Genomic DNA, 22,166 nt, shown 5'->3' with positions numbered 1-22,166 from the left:
CTCTCCTCTCCTCTCCTCTCCTCTCCTATCCTCTCTTCTCCTCTCCTCTGTTTTGGGACACTCTATCCTGGGCTAATGTACGCTGCATTCTGTTTCACCGGTACAGCGGGAGTCATCAAAAACTGCAAAGAAACAGGCCACATTTCTCCCCTAGCCCAGCACTTCTGTGTGTGTGTGTGTGTGTGTGTGTGACCATGCATGTGTGTGTGTGTGTGTGTGTGTGTGTGTGTGCCTGATGAGAAGAGCTGCTCAGCAATATTTAGCGTTACTGCGACAGAACAGCTTTAGGACAGAACAGAACAAGGCTCACCTTCAGAAAATAGAGGCAAAAAGAGATGCATTGAGAGAGGGGAAGAGACCGAAATATATTGTGAGTTTTGATGCTCCCTGAAGAAATGTTTTACTTTAAGTGGGAGGGGAAAAAATGCACTATAATAAACAGTGAAATCCAGTACGTCTCCTAACAAGAGTCCTCAGCCCTGTTGGAGAAAAAGAGGGATAAGAAAGACATGACCTTTTATCCTGGAAGAGACAAACCTTTAATATGGATTTTAAATGTCCAGGAACAAGACGGTAGTGGTAAAATGTATTTTAACACACACACAAAAATAGTGATTAAGTCTGTGCAATGGATTTTTTTCCATCAGTGATTTTGAAAACACCAAGTCAGTGATTGTGTGTGTGTACGTTTGGGTAAATGTGTGGTAATGAGACATTTGCGTTGTGTGTTGTGTGCAGTGTGTTTGTTTGTGTGTGTTTGCACCTGCTCACATCGGGGTTCAATGTAGCAGATGCCTGTTTGTCACATGCACCTTGCACCATACACACACCCACGTCCTCCTACACACACATGTACACAGAGCAGCTGGGCAGCGTCCCTGCTTTTGGTGAACAACACATGTGTAGGCCTTCAACACGGTGCAGCATCAATTAAAGCAACAGGACATCAATCACAAGTCACCACAGAGCTGCATCTCTCTCTCTGATGTAAGAGAGTTGCAAATTCAAAACACACACAAAAATGACAAACACAAACACTAAGGAAACCACGCTTCGATTGAAATGAATACACTGCAAAATCAACCCATAAATGTTTAAAAAATGTATAGAGCTATTTTGTGTTTTTATATTTACAGCATTTATGAATTTGCAGAATGTGTCCACTGCATTGATTTTCAACTTGTCGGCCACCGTAATATGCCAAGTATGCCTAGTGAATTTTAATAATTTCAATAAGACAAAAGCACAAATTAGACATTAGACTTTATGGAATGTGGAGCACAACAAACACCCATACGTTTACACATTTAGTCATAGTGGATAACTCCCACGAAGAGAAAATGTGAAAAATAAAGAGGACAGCCATATCCCCTTAGTTTATTATGAACAGCTTTTTTTGTCTCTTTAGGAATGCAGAACTTCCTGCTTTTTTTTAACAGAGGAATTAAAGGTCACAAATTATACTTATTTTCAACCTGTTTAAATAATTGTCAGAGTTTCCCAAAGCATGTTTGTGAAGAGGAAACTCTCACTCTAAACTCTAACTCTTTCTTGTGAAAAATCCTCTCTGATCCTGTATTTCATCATGTCTATTAACCCCTCTATTTCCGCCATGCTCAGAACAAGCTGTTTCTGTGTCTGCAGCTTTAAATACACGTGCGCTGTGTTCGACCACCCCGCTCTCTGGAAGCGGATGTAGCTCAGGTTTTCTAGCTTCATGCCCAAGAAGGCGGACTCAGAGGGCAGAACAAACACCTAGCTGTGGGATTGTCACCCACCTGGGGGAGGGGTTACTGCCCTTTGTGATGTCACAAAGGAAAAAATCTCCCAACTGCCTTTTTGAGCTCACATTTCCTGAAAAGTGGAGCAGGCAAAAGACATAGAGGATGTGCTTTTCTCATAATTGGGGGATTTGTAGACAGGCTAGGGACAAATATTAGTATAAGAAAACCATGGTTAGGTGTATTTAGCATAATATGTTACCTTTAACTTGCATTTTAAACTGTAGTATTAAACCTTTATATAAAATTTGTTTTAATTAAATGCTTAAAATGTTGCAATTTCTCATGCCATTATCCAGACAAAAAAACGTTATACTGTAAGAGCTGAAAGTTTGTCTTTCACTGACATCGATTAACTCAGCTGTACACTACAGCTTTAAGAAAGTTGACTAAGAATGGACTTTGTTTATTCAAGCTGTAATATAAGGAACTTTTTTTTAAATATACAATTAGTTTTGTAGTAATTTTCACTGAAGCTTCAATGTTTGCATGGTTAGATTTTCTCTAAAGGTCTCCTGAAGAAAAAAAAAAGAAAATCTGTATTTTTTCCCAAAAATAAATAGTGGTGCTGTTAGAGAGGTGTGAAGATGGCACAGACAACAGAACACCCAGAGCTTTCACCTTTAGGCTGCAGTCCACACTCACATGTGTGCTACAGTGAAATATTGCCCTTTTTATCTTGAGAATTACACTCACATGACTCAGTGTCACTTTAGTACTTTTGTCTTTGCTTGTCGAATAGATAACAAATATGTACAGAAATATTTGCTGTATATTTTACAATTGTTGGTTTTGGGTCAATCCTGTGTGTGTACAAGTGTGCATGTTTGTTTCTGTCAGTGTATCTTGGTTTATGTGCGTTTACATGGCCTTGAATGATGATTAACTATGTTATTAATGTTGTGGGTTATTTTAGTCGACTGACAGTTGTTCTGGTGGTGGTTATATATCCTGTGTGTGTGGTAAACCAGTTGTGTGTGTGTGTGCATGTGTTTAATTGGACCTCCCTGAGCCAGTCTCCAGGTGATGGAACTCATCTGCTCTGCCCCTGATTAAGGACAACAGATGGACTGGTATCAAAACACATGCACGCAGCAACGCACAAACGCACTCACTTAGACACACACACACACACACACACACACACACACACACACACACACACACACACACACACACATGCACACACACACGCACGCACACACACACACACACACACACACTATACAATCATGACTCATCATCAGACACGTTCAATGCACGTATTGCTCATGTCAGGTCCTCTAATCAATGATAAACTGTACTATAATATTTCTTCCTCCTGCAGGATCAATACATCTCAGATGCCTCAATCTTCATCATTATCACACATCTCTTCATCACTGTGTACTTCTCCGTCTAATACAATCACACGAGGTTGGATCAAAAAAAAAAACTGTATTCCAAAAAAGATGTGAACAAAAATGTTGCAATATTAAGAGCATCAAAACTGCCTTTTCAGGGACATACAGTATTAAGGGAAACTTACTAAATAATCTAAATGTGAAAAATGAACATTTCTACTTGTACATTCAGACTCACAAGAGAGTCTTTGACTTGAGGTCGTCTTTGAAGCACACGACCTCTGACCTGATTTTATAGTAGTCAAATCCTATGGCAAGAATGAACGACCAAAAAAGAAAAAGAAATAAAGCAAATATTTGGCTTTACACTTTGTCACTTAAATTTGTCTTTAAGGACACTATTGCCATGCTTTATGTACTTCCACAACAGTACACATAACACCTTAGAAATCTGCATAAGGTGACCATAAGGACCAGATAAACAAATACAAATTCAGTGCTTACACACCATTTTGCTGTAGGGGTGTTTATTTTTTTGGATCAATGTTTTTGTTTGCATTTCAATAAAAAAAAAAAAAAGTTCCTTTATTTATATGTCAAAATGCTTTAAGCAGTTAAATTTACCTGTTATATGTTTTATTCTCACATTATTAAATCTATCTCTCCAAAAAAAAATCATAACCCACAATAAGTGAATTGTTTTTTATCATAAACTTGAAAAATTGCAATAAAAGCTCCAATAAACTCGAATACCTCAGTGGAAAGATATAGGATAGAAATTACTATGGATACTTCATATTTTAGGGTGTATCTCTGGAGATCTGAGTCATCCACTGAGCCTTTACCTCAGTTTTTTGGGATGTTCGAAACTTTCGGGAACATCTGTTAGTCTGTCCTAAAGCACACCTGCTCCATTAAAACACAGCCATACCTTTGAATCTTGGGATTTGTATTAATTAAACATATCTATACACAATCCTGGGTCTCAATGTTCATTTTGAAGGTCTCTGGCTAGTTATCAAAATTAAACACAAGGTTTTAGAAGGTCCACGACTTAACTTCTTAATAATCCTCATCCTACTTGTCATACACTTACAGATAATGATTTTTTTTTTACTGCATTTACAAAAAAATATAATTGGCTTCATTACTACTTAGGGTAGGACTCAATGTGAGACAGCAGAAAAGGAGAATAAGAATAAATAAAGGACACAGCAGATTATTTATTAAGCTTTAATTGATCCTTGATGTTGTTATATAATTTCGACTAAATCCTGGATCTTGCTGTAAAACTTGTCAGTGGACCCAGTGTGACCCTGCGGCAGATATTACCCTGCTCCATATTAATCCTGCAGTCACTGTAAAACACTCAATTTGGTCTACATCCATTCACCCTCTGGGCCACATTAATGATAATTACCACGCTCTCAGCATGTTAATATCTCTTCATAGAGTCCATGTTGTTGCGATAAAAAAATACATTGAAAAATGCTTACAGCACATAATAAAAGAAGAGGAGAACCCTAAAAAAAATAGGATACCTGATATAAAGCACAATGGAGCAATATTTAAAATTCATGTTGAATTCTGCGATAGCTGAATCAAATCGATGAGTGCTTAAAAAACATAATAACTACAAATTTTATCTCCCCCAAACATGGTGACTGGCCTCTCTCTCTCTCTCTCTCTCTCTCTCTCTCACACACACACACACACACACACACACACACACACACACACACTCCCTAAAAATGTAAAGAAAGGGGATGAAGGAAAGTCGAAGAGGGAAAATGAAAGACAGAGAAAGAAAGGGGGGGGGGGGGGGGGGGGGGTGATAACAGCTTCAATAAATCATCCGGACCAGTCGCCGCTCCCCGGGGATGTGGGATGGATTAAATTAAGCACTCCCTCTACCCGTGTGTCTATCCATCTCTCTGTTTCTCCTGTTTCTCTCTCTCTCTCTCTCCCTCTCTCTCTGCGCGCGCTATAAATGCCAACAGCTGATCGCGAGACGCCACACTCACGGGAACAGCTCGCGGATGCTGTAGAAAGAGAGCGAGAGAGACCGAGGGAGAGAGAGAGAGAGAGAGAGAGAAGAGAGAGAGGGGGATACAGAGAGAAGAAGAGGGGATGTTTGTTGGAACTCTTTTTTTGTGATGTTTGACTGTAAGTAAGTGGTCGTTACCGGGAATGAAGGACTATTTCTGCAGCAAAGAGGGACGATCGAGGTGTTCGACATTTTTTTGAAAAGCTTCCAAAATCCGTTTTTAATACCCTCTTATTTACTTCGCATCCCTCCCTCCTCTTCCATCTCTTCTCCCTTTTCTTTAAGGAGGCCCACGAGACGCTGCGCGCGCCACAGGGTGCCTTCGATCGCCTCTTGTTTTTGTTTGTTTGTGCGAGGCTGTGTGCGCGCGAGGTACCCCCCGGAGGGAGCTGTCCGGTGCTGAAGTTGCATTTCTCGCCTTCTTTTGCACAAGGACTAAAACAGAAGACGGCCAAAGAGACTGCAACAGAAAAGAAGCAGATACAATTGGCGGCGAACTATTTAACCGGACCAACTCGCAGCTCGCGCTTCCTCCAAAAACCTGACGACAATCTTTCTTCCGTTTCGCCTCTTCGTCTTGTTGGTGTGTAAACGGGCGAATCAGCACGCTGGCCAGGCCGTCGGCGTCCTGCTGTGTTTGTGAGCGTGTGCCGCTGTGTTTGTGACAGTGTGTGTTGGTGTCGCACCACCATGCCAAGGTCTTTCCTGGTGAAAAAGGTGAAATTGGATGATTTCACCACCGGGGCGGATCTGGAGAATGTCTACCGTCACCGGACAGACCTCAGCCTGCGGCTCCATGAAAAAGGTAGGTCAGGCTGATAACAAAACCAGCATTAACAGGTGTCTCACAAACAAGTCTGTCTCACCGAGGAAGAGGAGGAGGTCGGGAAATGCTGTGTGTCTCTGTAAGAGGTGGATTTACCTGATTTGAGCTGGCATTCCTTGACTGAGATTTTTTGTTTAACTGACCTAAATGGTCGTCACAATGCAAACATGCAACTCAAAACAAAAGACAACTAAAAGTCCAACTCTTTCTTTGCTTTCTTTTCATATTTCCCACGATTGAATCCTGTGTTTTTCAGCCTTATTAGTTAAACCTGAAATATTGGCTTCATGTAGGTCGGTGCATGCAGATAAACAGTAATCAGTGATTACAGAACAAATACACAAAGCACTCGTGTCCTTTCTGATGAGAAATACAATCTTCAAAGGCCCTCATTATGTACCAAATCAAGTCATTCGGCATGACTTCAAAGACTCATTCTTGTCAGTGCACTTCACAGGACTGCAAGAGGAGCACGTGTAGGATGAGATGGACACAGAAAACTGCCAGTCTCAATAAGCACCAACTCCCTGCTGCTCAGTGAGTGTTAGCACACCACATGAGCCGACACTTTATTTACTAGGCATGGAAACGCTGAGGCAGGCTTGATTTGAAGTGTTTGGTCGGCTGTAGGAGTTGAGTCGCCTCCGGAGCGGAATAGGTCACTCAAGAAATCAACTAAATCCAGCAAGTCCCGTGTTTGATCGATTGAGGGTCACAGTCAGTGGGGACTCTCCTAGACTCTACACATGCTAAAGTCAGGTTCAAAGGGATAAAGAAGGTCATTGGGCCTAAGTATACGGTCCACTTGTAGCCTACTTTAATTTGTGGAATTAGATCTCAATCAATGTGAAGGGCAATATTCTTTTACAGGCCACTTGATACTTATTCCACCAACAACTGTGTCCATTAACCGCCAAATAAGCAACACTTTAGTTATACTTTATGTAACAATGCTGTGGAAAGAAACATTTTAAACAATGGTCCAGTGTTAGTTGGTTGCATATAAAATCTGATGCATTCTGCGTGAGGCTTTTTGCTCCATGTCCAGGTATGCTTGTCTCGTTTTTGCAGCGTCGGCAGATTCTTGCACGAAGAAATGTCGCCTATATTTCCATTTGAGTGTTTTCTTTTTTTTTTCGTTTTTACATTATCGCTGTGTATACTGCCCACCCTGACCACTCTTATCTCAGCTTCAATCACAGATGAGCTGTTGAATACAGCAAGTTAAAGGCAACAGATTGTGAATCTTCTGAAGTGACATTTTTATTCCAATGGAGTCATTATGTTAGATTATTGAATATGTACATATATTTTTATATTAAATGTTCTTCTTTCATTGTTATGATCCATTGTTTAGTGCTGCTCTGTGCTCCTCTGAAGCTGTGAACTCCCTCTAACCGTATGCGTCACACTTTGACGAAAAACAAGATATGCTTTTAGCGGTGTAAATTAATCCACTGAATCGTTTCTAACACCTCGGTGACATTGACACACTGTTGCACATGAACATGTGTGTTCAACTGCGCAGCTCCTCCTGTATTTCTGCGCTCGTGAAGCCAAAAGCTGTCAGTCAGCTGTGTGTTTATAATGTTGAGGTTAACAAGCCCAGCTCGCGCTGACACGCGATCTGCCGCCTCAGCAGCAGCGTGCGGCGCGTGCCTGTCCCGGCCACCTTTTGTCTCCATCTCTTACATCTGTTGCTAACAGCTCGATGCGGCTTTTACATACAGAACAGCACTGCACGTCAGGAGTAGCACTCTGCTTTTGGAATAATTTATGTCCCATGTCACCCGTGTATGTGAGGGGACTGTGTATTCAGATGGGACGCTGAAGCAGATATGTAGTGGCTGATGTATAGAGCTTGTTGCTTCAGCATCTTCCGCAAAGCCTCCAGAGATTAATCAATTAAGGCAAGGACAAATTGAAGTGTAGATCAAGTTTTTTCCCCAAAGTTGCACCTCCATGACAAATTAACCAGATGCATATGATGGACTATAACTTCAACTGTTGATAATATGCAGCTTTTTTCAATGTTATTTTTGCGTGTTTCAAATCATTTTACTTAATAACAAGTATAGTTCTGGGTATGCATTGGGTCTGTAATAGCTGTTATTTTCTATAAAGAGAAAACAGTGGAATTAAAAAGCCTATGTTGCTGCTATTTATGTAACATTTTGTGTATTAATACCAGTATTCATTGACAGTTAAGTCTTTATTTAAGCCTTCAATAGATATGGTAACAATTAATCCACAGCAAACGACTTTCACACTAATAATATATTTGAAAGACAGAAAGGAGAAACTGCAAGTGGTGAATGAAAGCAAATGAAAGTAATGTGTATAATTAATTGCACATGCAAAACTGAATAGAATTAGTTTTTTTCCAGTTGCTTCTGCTTCTATATTTATTTCCTGTAAACCGATAGATACCACGTGTGAAAAAGTCTCCCCTTGGAGACCTTAAACCACCTCATGTGTAAAAACCATCCCCACTGTTGCCTGCTCTCTCTGAGCGTGTACAGCAGTCTCACAGTCCAGCTATACCTGCACCTCACTGATCTGTCCATGGTGCTGAGTTCAGGGTCAGTGTGTGTGAATTTGTTTATCTTTCACAGAGAAAGTGTTTTAACTGTAACCTTTGACAACTGGATTATCTGTGGACTAATGCTGCAGGCTTTCTTCATTTTCACACTCCACAAGCCACAGGTGTGCAGGAGAGAGACACATGCTCTTTGTAACAATACACCAATTCAGATAATGTTAAAGGGGTTTGTTGACATCTTGTTTTATCTGTTTCAATCTTTAGAAGGGTGCCTTTTGTTTAAACAAAAAATATTGCATATAACATCAAATCCTCTTGTGGTACAGAATACCAGGCTCTACATGTAAAGTTTGGAATATTATGTGTCACATATAATGCTGCCGTCTTTGTTTAAATTGCGTCTTGTTTCTCAGAACCACACGTTTGCATGTTAGCATTTGTGTCTGAGCAAGTTACAGGTTGTATGAACCAACTGAATATTTACATCAACCAAACATCTTGATGATTTGTAATATGATTAATGTTCTCAAGTGGGACACAGTATTAGAAAAAAAATGCCATAAAGCTGTCTTGTGGGGCTGTATATCACTAATGGAGTAATAGAGCTGATTACTGGGTTAGCACTTATTTTAACACCGACTCAGTGATCCTGCTCAGTGTAATGACTACTGTCATTACTGTCTCTGTAAAGACAGATAAGCTGGAGGAAAGACGACTATCTGATTTCACTCTGTTCTTCCTGTACAGCTGGCTGCAGCAGTCTGATGGCATTGATCCAAACTTTCTTTTTTCCTGTTAGACACACATGTGCAGGAGTGTACGTCTGTTACATTTCTTATTAGTTATCTCATAGTAAATGTTCATCTTTTAAAACCATGATATCATGACTGTGTTAGGCACACATTTACAAGCTGTACAGAAACTCAATCTGCATGAAATGCTTCTGAAGGTTTGCAACACAGTTTTGAACTTAATACTGTTTTCTTTTTTTCGTATCAGCTGGTTACATCAGTGACTACATCAGCCCTGTTGTGTACGATGGAGAGAGTGACAGTGGGATCAAGGTACCCTCCCCTGACCCCCTCTACGACGGGATCCACAGTGACTATGGGGCCCCTGACTCTGAGTCTCCAGACAGTCCCAGCTCTGAAATCACTGACGGCTACATCAATGGAGACGCTGCGGTGAGCGAGGGTTACTCAGTCGATGCCTTCTTCATCACTGACGGCCGCTCGAGAAGGAAAGCCATCGGCAGTCCCAGGAGCATCCAGAGGCACACCTGCAACGAGTGCGGCAAAACCTACGCCACGTCTTCCAACCTGAGCAGGCACAAACAGACGCACCGCTCTCTGGACAGCAAGCTGGCAAAGAAATGTCCCACCTGCGGGAAGGTGTACGTGTCCATGCCCGCCATGGCCATGCACCTGCTCACGCACGACCTCAAGCACAAGTGTGACGTGTGCGGGAAAGCGTTCAGTCGACCGTGGCTTTTGCAGGGCCACATGCGCTCGCACACGGGAGAGAAACCCTTTGGATGCGCCCACTGTGGGAAGGCCTTCGCAGACCGCTCCAACCTTCGCGCTCACATGCAGACCCACTCGGCCTTCAAGCACTTCAAGTGCAAACGCTGCGACAAGACCTTCGCGCTCAAGAGTTACCTGAACAAGCACTATGAATCCGCCTGCTTCAAAGGCCCCTACTCTCCTCTAGGCCCCCTAGATGCATGACCCCCTGCGTAGATAAAACAAGAGACAAAACTGCAGACATGAATTACCATTATCCTTACACTCTGAACTGCAGACACAAACAATCTATTTTTGCTCAGAATATGACCTTGCTTCCCTTCCTCCTTCCCCCCTCTCATCCCCCCCCCCCCTCCCCCTCTGCCACCTCGCTTTTCCTTGGAGCCTATTCATGAAAATGAAGATGATGAAGATAGCACAATTTTTTCTCCTTGAGATTTGCCCACTTAAGGATTAAACTGATCTACGCATGCACTTCCTCAAAAACTGATCACCTCCTCTTCCTCTGTCCGTTGTGGATAGAGACAATAATAAAACACGGCTTCCTCCTGGCATCTAGATACAGTATTGCACCGTATTTTTTGGGACACTGATGAAGATGAGGATGAAGACAAAGACAATTGTAAGCCTATAGCTTCTGCACTTGAGTGCAGTGAAAGCGTTTTTCATTCTGAATTTGTTTTTTGGGGGATTAATAGTAATAATAATAGTAATAATAATGATAATAATGTTTTGCTGCACCAAGTGACCATATTCTCTCCACTATTGAGGTAAAACAAACTATTTATTTATTTATTGACTTATTTATTTATTTTGGCATTTTTTAGTTTTATTTGTATGTTTATACTTGATTTGATATTAATGAAAGCGTTAACTTATTTTTTGCACTTTAATTTCTCTGTATGTATGTAGGATATTTGCCAACCTCTTTCTATCACCACAGGCCAAAGCATATGTCACTTTTTGAGTACATTTTTTTTTTCTATTATGTTTTTTTAAAAACCTTTTTTTTCTTATTAACGTTATTGCATGCAAAAAACGAAAAAAGAAATCTATGCCAACATCATAAAAAGCTTATGATTTTTTGCCAAAATCCTATAGATAGAAACTTGAGGGCAATATTTTTCTCTTGGAGCCTCCGTAGAACTCTTTAAAAGCAATAATCACCTAATGCATGGTATTTTATGATGAAGTTATGAAGTATTACCTACTACTGTATAGCAGTCTAAAAATCAGGTATGTTTTACTTCACCTATAGTCATAAACAGAAAAATAATATAACAGACATCAGGGAACATGCCAATGTAGTGTTAGAGCAACGAAAATAAAAGTCCTGTCTTTCCTCTCTTGTTATGCACTGCCTGCCTCTTAGTAAGTAGAACTAAAGTAGGACGTAGGCTAGAGAGGCTGGGATCAGCTGCTTGCTGGGTGTGAGGCCTATTGTAGGACAACTATAAAACTGACAGACATGCGCTAGGCTAAGGCTAGCATTAAACAAGCCTGTTAAACGTACTTGGAGAGGCCTTATTTTGGATAATACTTTCAAATATGTTACTCAACAAGGATCCTTGGCCATACATGAAGGTAAATCAGTATATTAAAGGTTGTGAGATGTTAAAATGACACTTTTGTCATGCAGCAAAGTGATGCAACAACAGGCCTTTATCACCCATTTCAATAATCAATATGATACAAACAACCCAACCATATGATAACGTTAAAAAACCATCACATTTGAGAATTAAAAAAAAAAGAGATTTGCACTAGGCTAAAACGATAGTTAGCATATAGTCTGTAGTGACTGTTGGCATATTTTCAGTAGGAAACCTTGGCCAAAGTTTAGCCCAATGTCCAAGTTGCACTGTGGTCAACTCTAACTTCAATGCATTATTCAGTTACACTCCTAGTGCACTTCCAAACCATAAAGTGTGCATTCTTAAGCCACAGAAAAAGCATGCACTTTAGCTGAATGCTCCAATGCAGCTTAACTGTTACAGTCCAATAGTTATGTTACACAGAGTCTTTCTTGATCTGCAGTAGGCCTCATTTCACCCTTCTGGGCCGATCAGGGGCTAACTCTATGAGTGATATACCCACAGACAGGCTAACTCTAATCTACCCCAACCTGTAGATGGTTTGACCTTTGACTTTAGGTGGCCAATACCAGTGTTGCTGAACCCAGTTCTCTGCAGCTCAGAAACCTTTTCTACAGATTCATGGAGCTTCCTGAGAGACAGACTCAGCACACACAGATCTGCACATAATGTGAAGTGCTTGCCATACACTGTATATTCATTGTCACTTTGCATAGACACATGTGCACAAGGGCATGCACACATATGCTTACACAGAGTGTCTCCCGATAATCATGTCGGGGGGACTCACAAGGGGTCTCTGTCTACAGTCAAGTATTGATCAAATGAAAGAAACGGGTTTAATATTGAAATAGGGATCTCTGGCAATAGAACATTTGATAATTGCAGCTCGTCCTCAGGCATGACCATACTCCATTAGAGGCAGGTTGACTGATATTCAACACCAAATATGATCAAAGGGACAAAAGAAGATTCTGCACTGATGCACAGACACACTTCCTCATTTCATCCATCACTCCGAGATAAAAACAGTCAGATTGGCAATATTCCTGAGTGAAAAAGTTGACATTTTGTGATAAAAGTGTTGCCGGTGACGTGTCAGTCTTTAAAGCCTTAACATGGAAATCGTTTTTTTTATATAGAGGCAACTCTCAAGTCAATATGAAAGAGGCAGTTTTTGTGTTGTGAGTGGAGAAATCTTTCTCTGAGTCAACAAATCAGAGGTCCTATCTCTCTCGCTAATGTGTGAAGATTTGAGGCACTCTTGAATTGTATCAGATAATTAGTCATAGAGCTCTGACTTATTAGGGCTTCAATTGTATTTGTCTTTTTTTTTTATCTGTTGAATTTCAGCCTAGGCTAAAGCTCTCACAACAACCATACATACACAAGTAGGTAAAAACATGAAATTAGCTGCTTTACTACAAGGACTAATCTAAATGCAAAATTAAAGCACAAAGTGTGGCAAAGAGACCATAGAAAATATGCAATAAAAACAAAAGCATGACTTTCATCTTTCTGAAGAGATCTCACATTGATCCCTGGTAGAGATACTTTCTGTTATTATAAACACAGACTCAAATCTTGTTTCTCCATTTACATTTGATTGAAAACAGAAACAGTATTAACACAAATTTGTACCGTAGCAGTGGATCAGAGTGTGACGGGCACACAGTTAGTAAACAAACCACTAAGAGTTGCCTTGTATCGTCAGACCCATTTTTCAAATGCAAGTTAGATCTGAACCTCTTTAGTGTTTGATTTGCAAGGGGCGAAAGTGCATTTTGATTACAACCAATCAGAGCTACGGTAACATATGATGTAGTGATAGGTTGTTAAGCTAGGTAGCTGGTTCCAACATTCGGTGTATATATGTTCAACCAAAAACAAAGATGTTTGATTTGATTTAGTAGAAAACACTTGGCATCTGTAGGTAAAATGTACTAAGGTTCAAACATAACAAATAGAAAATTCAGAGCTTTACACATCAGTGGCAGCGATCAAGATTTTCTGTGGAAATGTGTCAACAATGCCCCTTCTTTTAGCCCCAGATTAGATGAGTGTTTGTGATTGGCCTCACCAGAATCAGGGTGGATTGAAATCTCTCTAAAAGGTAGTGGGGCCAGACGTATCTGCCAGAGCAAGTGTAACACGAGCTCACAGATGCGTTTTGTTCCCAGGCTAACTGAGAGTTTCTCCGGCTGCAGTGTCTCCAGCTGTTGTTTACGTGTCACAAATTGTATCATCGTGCATTAAACCTCTTTGCAACTTTGCACTGCAGTCTTCAAGTCTTGAGGGTATTTTGGCTGAAGTTGTTATTGAGTGGCTGTTCAGCGGTTTCAAGGCAGAGTGTGTGTGTGCGTCTGTCTCTGGGTGAGCTCCAGGTCTGTTCTCTCGAAGCACTTCCATTTTAGTCATCTCCACCTTAAAGAAAGTAGCACAATGAAACTAACTAGAATTCAGGTAGAGAAGAATTTAAAAAACCTTGTACTAGCTTGACCTCTCTTCTTTTTTTTTGTATTTCCGAGTTGAAGAATGATGATAACCTAAATAGTCGTTTATTGCAGGAGGGTTTGTAAGGAATCCTTGAATTGAGATGTTTTTACTGCTGTATAGCGATATCTGACACACCTTATCTCAGGAGGTTTGGCTCTCTGCTGCAGAGAGAGAATCTCCTGAGGGTTTTTTTGAGCCAGAATACAGACAATGTAAGCACAATGAACACAAAGCATTTTGTGGCACTTCATAATAAAGAATAATCTTAACCAACAGAGGCCATTTGTAGTACTTTGTGTCTCGTTTGTTGTACGATTACAACTCTGACTGTTTTGTTTACATACTTTATTAATGAGGGGAAATTCTGGATTTACACTCTTGTCTTTGAGACACATGCTCCTCACACAGAAATGCCTGAATTACAAACAGGACCTATGGACATGCATAGATGTCAGAGTGGGGCTGCTACACACTGCTGCACAGGGAGCGCCCCAGCAGCTATTGGGGGATCTGTGCCTTGCCCAAGGGCACCTTGGCAGTAGTTGGGAAGTGACCTGGCACCTCTCCAGCAACCAGACCTGCCCCCCGAAGACCCAACAGACCGAGCTGCTGTCGACCCCCATTTGAATAGTAACTTAGAATCCGCACTGGACGGAAGGCACTTCACTGGTGAGTAATACATGTATTTTTTATTCCATTTAAACTGTGAGCGAGGCCCATAATGCTAATTAAGTACCTTTAAGTCAGATGAGTGTTGAGTACATTTACATAGAATAACACTTATCTCTGAACTCTTCAGCCCATGCTTTGTGTTAGCTTTGTCAATATTGTATGTTTAAAGAGGGTCTGGTAGTGCAGTGTGCTCATTAGCACTCTTAAGGCTGGAAGCTATCTCACACTAATGGGCTGCTTGGACGGCTAAATACAGCAGTTTGTTAATTCCAATGTTTGGATATTTAGCAGTGGATGAGTGGAGTACCACTTAAATCCTGGAAAGCTATGTTTCAAGAATGGTTTCTTAAGCTTAATGATGCAATATTTATAGGTAAGGTTAGAGAGGAAAAACAAACATCTGAAGGTATAATTCATGAACTTACAATGCAAACATGAATCCACAGGACCCAGACTTTTCAGGTGCTAGTTGGTTGCTGGAGTACAAGATTGGTCATGTGACCACATGTATTTAAAACACTTGTCTGTGCCCATGTGATCATGCTGGTCGAACCTGAGGAAGTTACAGGCAAAACGCGTTGTTTGCTCAAAATTAATTAATTATTTTCAGTTTGCCACAGATTATTGATTTATGTTTTCAAATTTTGTTCCAAAGATTCAAGTTCATTAGAATGGCATAGTAGCGGAAATATGTTCATGTGTTTCACAGAGCAGATCATTTTGACTTCATCATCAAGGAAAGGAGGGCTTGTTATTTACCATCACAGTGTCCTTTTTCAGGACAAATGTGATGATGTTGTTTTGTGGCACACTGTCAGAGTGTCACGTTGTTGCTCTGATTCAGGTTGTTCTGCGGTCATTGCAGACATCAACAGAGGAAAAATGACCAACTAACCTCCATCTCTGGTGACATTGAATTAAAGGTGACCTAGTTAGGCGCTGTTTCAGCTGGATCGCACCTCAAATAGCAACTTTTTTTTTAGAACAGGTCATTTCGAGGATCTTACTGCAGGAGCTTAATTGCACATTATTGAGCTGAAGATAATTTCTCCTCCCCTCTTTCCATTTCTTTGTCATCAGGATCATCCATACGGGATTATTTTGCTTAGTTTGTGTATTGTTACATCATATTCAGCAGTATGTAGCCAGTCCTCCAGTGAAGCTACAGTCCAACCTTTCCTCCTTTTTTGAGCACAGACAGTCAAAATCTATTGTTGCTATGCCAACACTTGGGGTATCCAAGGCAATAAACTATCTCCAGCATCTATAGTAGTAAACTATCTGAACTGTCTCGACAAAGACACAATGCAGCCCTCTGCAGCTTTATGAAGTACGCTATATCTCCCAGCCTTAAAAGGAAAATTGGTTTCACAGCAGCTGCAAAAAGACAGAAATGTGAGTGCCAGCGTCTGGGAATCACCTTCTCCGCCCACCTCCTGTCTCTGTAATTCACCTCTTTCTCATCTTTTTACCCCCCCATCACTCTCTCCTCACATCAGGTTTATGTTTCTTCTTCCTCCATCTCCATTCATCTGCTTCTTCTCCGTCCTCATGCATGCTCTCCTCCACCCTTTTCCTCCAACCGCCTCTTCTTTCTCCCTTCTGCACAAGTCAAACCAGGCCATCGGGCCTTTGAGGACCTGAAAGTCATTTAACTCCTGCTAGATAATAAGTCTTAGAATATAGCTCCTCTCAGATAATAAGTTTTATCACTTGATTGCTCTGCACGCTCCCTTCTGTCTTTAGATTCATGTCCTGGGACCTACTCAAGCGAATCACACTATTTCCTCCCTGGCAAGTGGAATTAACAGTGTGTGTGTGTGTGTGTGTGTGTGCTGTGTGGGTATCAGCCACTTCAGTAGAGGAAGCGATGGATTGCTGAGGTTGCAAAATAAAATCAAAACAAGAAACTTTAAAATTGTATGTTAGATTGTCTAAAACAGTCAGGTCTAATTGTCCACATTTGTGACACTGCACTCTTTTTTTAACCATCATGCTGCCTTTAATTTGAATTGGCTTTAAGAGTCCCAAAGAAATGTTTGTAACTTCACCTGACTTCTGTCCTTTTACTGTTCATTTACTTTCACTTTGACCTCCTCTGCGCCAGTCCTCCTCTTCGTCCCATTTTAATATCTCCTCTGTGATGTTAACCCAATACTATTCTAACTTTATAATTTGCTAGCACCTGTTAGTACCTGTTGCTTTTACATTCATATAAATCAAAGTAGAAATGTTCCAGTACCTGGACTTAAATATTAGCCATTTCTGAGAACCCCTCTGATACTAGTGTGGTTAAAAAACATACACAATGTCAATGGAAAACACTAGTCGCTGAATTTGTGCCAGCTTTGGCTTACATTACCCGCTCTGCTAGAACTGCAACTTTGTTGTAACTCAAACTAGATGATGTTTTTTGGAGAGACTATTTGGTTATGATGGTCCATGTACTGCATATTAAGCAGAGTCAGAGGCCGTTACTTAGACTGGTATCAGACCAGCTAAATAAAAGAAAAGCTTTCATTCAAAAATGAAAGCTTGAATAAGATAGTAGTAAAAAAAAAAAATCCATATTAAAGCAGGTTTCAGTATGATTTTATTCATCTTCTTTCAGAATGATTTAAAGTATTCACAGCTCTGAGATTGGTCAATATGACCATACTGTTTCTGAGATTTGTGCAAGCAAAGACAACCTGACTGTTTCAGTATTATCTTAAAAATTGACCAGAAAAGATCCAGATGATGACCTGAAGGCTGGAGGAAAGCTTACGAGAAGATGGGTGATGTAACAAACGCCTGTAAGTAAAATCCTGTATGGAAGGTTTTGCTGACTCATGCAGAAGTATGGAGAGTTGTAAGATGTAGCTGAGACATAAACAATTACATTAGAAACTTAACTACAATGATTCAAGTTTGTAAATCAACGTAAGAAGAAGAACTCCTCAGTTTTAAATCATCAAGGCTGAAAGATGGTTGTCTCCACATCAGGTGTCAGGGGTCAGTATGGCCACTGATTTGTCTGTAATCCGCTGTGAGCTGTGGGACATGTTTTGAAGGTTGAGAAAGCAGAAATGTTATGAGCACATCACTCAGAGTTCCTTTCTAATCTATGTGAGTCTCCTCTCATACGTGTCACTCGCTTCCACACCAAACCTCTGTCATATCAGACAGAGCAGCAATACGATCTCCCTCCTCTGGGTGCTGTGATGCCATCTATCAAAGAAGAGATCATTATGTGCTTTATGAACTAAGTCAGGCCACGCTGTGCTGGGATAGCCCAATTCAATAAAGACTTTTCCCCCCTCCCCGATACTGTACATCACATATCTGCTTTGTACACTACCTGTTCCTCCACTGCCAGAGGAGAGTTTATACTTTATGTTTTTTTATGGATGGAATTAAGTTGATCCGTCACCAACGTAGATTATAACTTTTTAACACGGCCATTAAAGTCTTTGCGTTTTCAGAAACCAGCCAGCAAAAACAGGAGTGACACAATTGCCATAACAACGCATTTGTTTTCCCGCTAAAATCACCATTTGCTAACTTTTATATACAGCTCCAGTTGACTCTATGTATATTTAAATCTCTTTTAGTTTTTGATTGGCTGTCTGGCCCAGGACTCACTGATCTCAAATTTTCTTGGTAAGTAGCTTTAAAAACCTAAGTTTCACTATACTTCTCATTCAGAGAGAGCAAAAAGAGAAATGGTAAGAAGGTTGTGGGGAATATTTGGCATCTTCAGAACAGAATATTTTCCTCAGGAGTTAGACAGCATAATAAAGGTAGGTACATGCCGGGCCGACCGTTGGGGGTCAGGGCTTCTCAAGGCTGTCAGAGAGGCTGGTTATGGTCGCTGTGGTGTGAACAGCAGTGTCGGTACTGTTCGGCTCTTGTGGGAGGCTTTTTGCACGATTCAACGAGTAGAATCAGCCGTGACCAGCAAGACCACCAGCCAGCGTCTCGGGGCATTAGAAGAGAAACGGAAGTGATGAAGGAAAACAAACGACGAGTCAATAGGGCACAAAAGAAGTCTCTTTTCATGTAACGCCAGTACTCTCTATCTTATCTTCAGGCATTTTCTCCAGTCAAGGCAATTGGCAAACGTGTTCAGCAGAAAGATTATTACTAAGTGTATAGTTATATATTCCCTGTCCGGGGTCTTCCGGTACCAGCCCTAAGACCTGAAAGAGAGTGGACATTGGATCTACATTCACCTGAAACATGACTCCAAAGAAAGACAATTTGCTTGCTATTGCTAGATGTGTCTGTATGCATTTGCTAACAAGATCAAAAAATCTACTTGAATTGAGGAATGTATTTTTTAAATGTTAAATTCACAAAAGTGACAAATCAAATAAAAAAAATCAGTTATTACAGATTTAAGTGGCTGTGTGAAAACCAAGGAAGGATGAAGAGCCGTCAGCACTTTGGCTGCACAGCTGTTGCTTTTCATCTCATCTAAACACATTTGAAGAGCTCCAACAAACACACATTTACAGCACACATGTGAAACAGGATTCTCCTTACAATTTACAGCAGCTGAATGGAGTGCTTCTCAGTTCAAGGACAGGAAACTTCCAGGGGGGGGGGGGGGGGGGGGAATGGGGCTGAGAGCTTTACTTGCCTTTAATTGCAATCAGACGGCTGTTTTAACTCTGCAGTATCTTAATCAGAGGAAAATATTTACACAAAAAAAGGCTGAAAATCTCTCCAAACTTTAATTCAAGATATATTCTATTTCTACTTTTATTCAAGCTTCAAGTTTTGGCAGTGATAACACGTATTCTTTCAAAAGCCTCCCAGAGGAGAGAGGGATGTTGCACCAGCTTGGTTTAGTCCCATGTGGACACGGCTAAAATAAACAGTCCATATAGTGTATGTTCTCGCTCTATTTGCTGCTGAACAGCGACTGATAAAATATCTGTTTCACGGCAGCCACATCTTCAACTCCCACTGCGGACATGCACGGTGCTGAGAGCGAAGTGGTGTAGGACAGGGGCTGTGAATGTTCTCACCACATCCCGAGCTATTTGTAGAGATGGCAGCTGTCATCAGAAGCATCAACAGGCTCGCAGACAAGAGCTGTTCACAACTCTGCTCCGTGGAGGTGTGGAGGGAAGAGAGAGGAGGTTCAGACAGATGACAAACACTTGAGATTTTTCAAAACGCTTTGAGCAGCAAGTGGTTCGCTTTTAGAAATGAACAATTCATCTGTTTATAATGAATTTGAATGAGCTAAAAAATCCATCTGTCTGTTATGATTCAAGCAATATGCAATTTGCTTATTTGCATGAAGTACAAGAGATAACATTGATCTGTAGACAACAATGTCGTGACTGAAGAACAATACATTTTTTGTTTTGTTCTTTCTTTTGCTTTTCCTTATGCACACATTTACCTACTTTCAGACAGCTAGCTATGCAGTCAAGTAGTCTTGCTGTGAGAAAACAAGTATGTTCATGCAGAAAAACATGTTCACAGAAAAGTATTTGCAGGAGGAAATAGCATAAAGATGCAAAGGAACCCAGAGCAAAAATAATTTCCTCTTCTGGTTGAGACAAATAAAAAAGATGTCAAAGCTAGAGGCACTTTGTCTCACCTCAGAAATAGCAGCAACATGTAGCTCGTGTAGCAACAGGGCCTCTGTAGCAGATCTGTTGAACTGGTTTATACTCAATCTGTTAGCAGTGATGGCTGCTGACAGGATGCAAGGTGCCACAACACGATATGCAGATGTGCATGAGAAGATGGGTTGGAGGTGGAGGACTATTATTGCATTAGTATACAAGTGTGTTCAAATGTGTGTGCGTGTGTGTGTGTGTGTGTGTGTGCATGCAGCTATGTGTGTGCATTATGGTTTGGCTGAAGGCGATACAGCTCACCTACAGCTAATGAGTCACAGTTTCAGGAAAACACATAACAGCTTCAAGGGGAGCTGCAGGGCCAGAAAATAGACTGAGTCAAAAAACAGGAAAACATCATTTGTCTCATAATGTGACTCAAAGACTTTATTCATTATAAACAAAACAAAAATATTCTGTTGACCGTCAGCTTAATAAGACTGAAGTAAAAGGGAAAACAAACCAGACTACACACAATCACACACACACTAGCACACACACACACACACACACACACACACACACACACACACACTAACGTGGGGTGTTTGTAGCTCCTAAATTGATACCTCTGTGGTGCACTGCAGGCAGGCAGCAGATTTGAAGCGTCAGCAGCAGCAGTACCTGCTCTTACAGTGACAGGAGATGTTGATGTGTTTTATTTATTCTTTAGTGTCCTTTTGTGAAGGGTCCCTTATTTAGTTACAGCTATAAGCAAAAAAAATAAATACATGTATAAGCTCTTTGGTTCCAAATTCAAGATAAAGTTTGTAAAAACTCTTGTGAGCAGCTGGAATAAGTTGAATGATTCCACAACACATTAGCTCATGCACACACACTGAGACATTAAAAACAGAATGATTTAAACGTTTTGTCTCATAGAGTGTGATAATATGTTGATGCTAACATTTAGATGATGAGTTAATCCGTTAATTTAAAGTCAAAGGTTGACACACACTGTCTCCATTAGCTTTACTAATGCCTGGCTACAACTCAAGTTTGGTCCCTGGCCGTGAATAAGACATGTGGATGTGTCCTTGGCCAGAACACTGAACCCAAAGTCCTCCCGAAGTCATGGCCCATGGTGTGTGAATGATTAGATTAGTTCCTGATGGGCAGCCTGGCATTTCCTCTGCCATTAGTGTATGAATGTGTGTGTTAATGGGTGAATGCTGACATGAAGTGTAGCACTTTAAGTGGTCAGAAGATTGTTTTCCATTTAAAGATATTGAGTCCTAATATGACTGTTCTGCCTTAAAAAATAAAACAACATCTGTTACTTTTTTATCATGATAATCATGATAAACATCACAAATTAAATACGTAACACTTATCCAGTTTGGGATCCTGGGTGGCTAGAGCCGATCCTAGCTGTCATTGGGTGAGAGGCGGGGTACACCCTGGACTGGTGGCAGAGACAGAAATGCAGCAACTCATTCACACCTACATATAATTCAGAGTCACCAGTTAACATAGGGGGCATGTCTTTGGACTGCATGTGGGAGAGGGTCCGGAGTACCCGGAGGGAACTCATGCATGCACAGAAAAGAACCTGCAAACTCCACAAAGAGAGGTCCCTGTCCGACAGGGACTCAGAGAAGGAACCTTTTTGCTGTGAGGCGATAGCGAGCGCTAACCACGGCATCACTGTGCAACGCCACAAATGAAATAAGAGCTTGAAAGCATCCATTTGTAATGTAATAACGGTGGTAATTGCGGG

The 22,166-nt window shown here is 40.8% G+C and overlaps 1 protein-coding gene across 1 annotated transcript; it reads left to right on the top strand.

Moving 5' to 3' along the window:
* The first annotated feature begins 5,131 nt into the window (after positions 1–5,131).
* On the top strand, positions 5,132–14,425 carry LOC132983969 (transcriptional repressor scratch 1-like). The gene is made up of 2 exons (XM_061050546.1): positions 5,132–5,976; positions 9,539–14,425. The coding sequence occupies exons 1-2, from the start codon at positions 5,862–5,864 to the stop codon at positions 10,264–10,266; spliced, it is 843 nt and encodes a 280-aa protein (XP_060906529.1). The 5' UTR covers positions 5,132–5,861; the 3' UTR covers positions 10,267–14,425.
* Positions 14,426–22,166: the final 7,741 nt, after the last annotated feature.

This window comes from Labrus mixtus, chromosome 11, assembly GCF_963584025.1.
Source record: "Labrus mixtus chromosome 11, fLabMix1.1, whole genome shotgun sequence".
NCBI lineage: Eukaryota > Metazoa > Chordata > Actinopteri > Labriformes > Labridae > Labrus > Labrus mixtus.
The sequence above is the reverse complement of the archived record's forward strand: the minus strand, read 5'-3'. Positions and strand labels throughout refer to the sequence as shown.

Bases quoted from the DNA above. Each gene is read 5' to 3' on its own strand.
- LOC132983969 (XM_061050546.1), top strand. From the start codon at position 5,862: ATGCCAAGGTCTTTCCTGGTGAAAAAGGTGAAATTGGATGATTTCACC. The intron at 5,977-9,538 runs GTAGGTCAGGCT...TTTTCGTATCAG, and splicing joins CCTGCGGCTCCATGAAAAAG to CTGGTTACATCAGTGACTAC.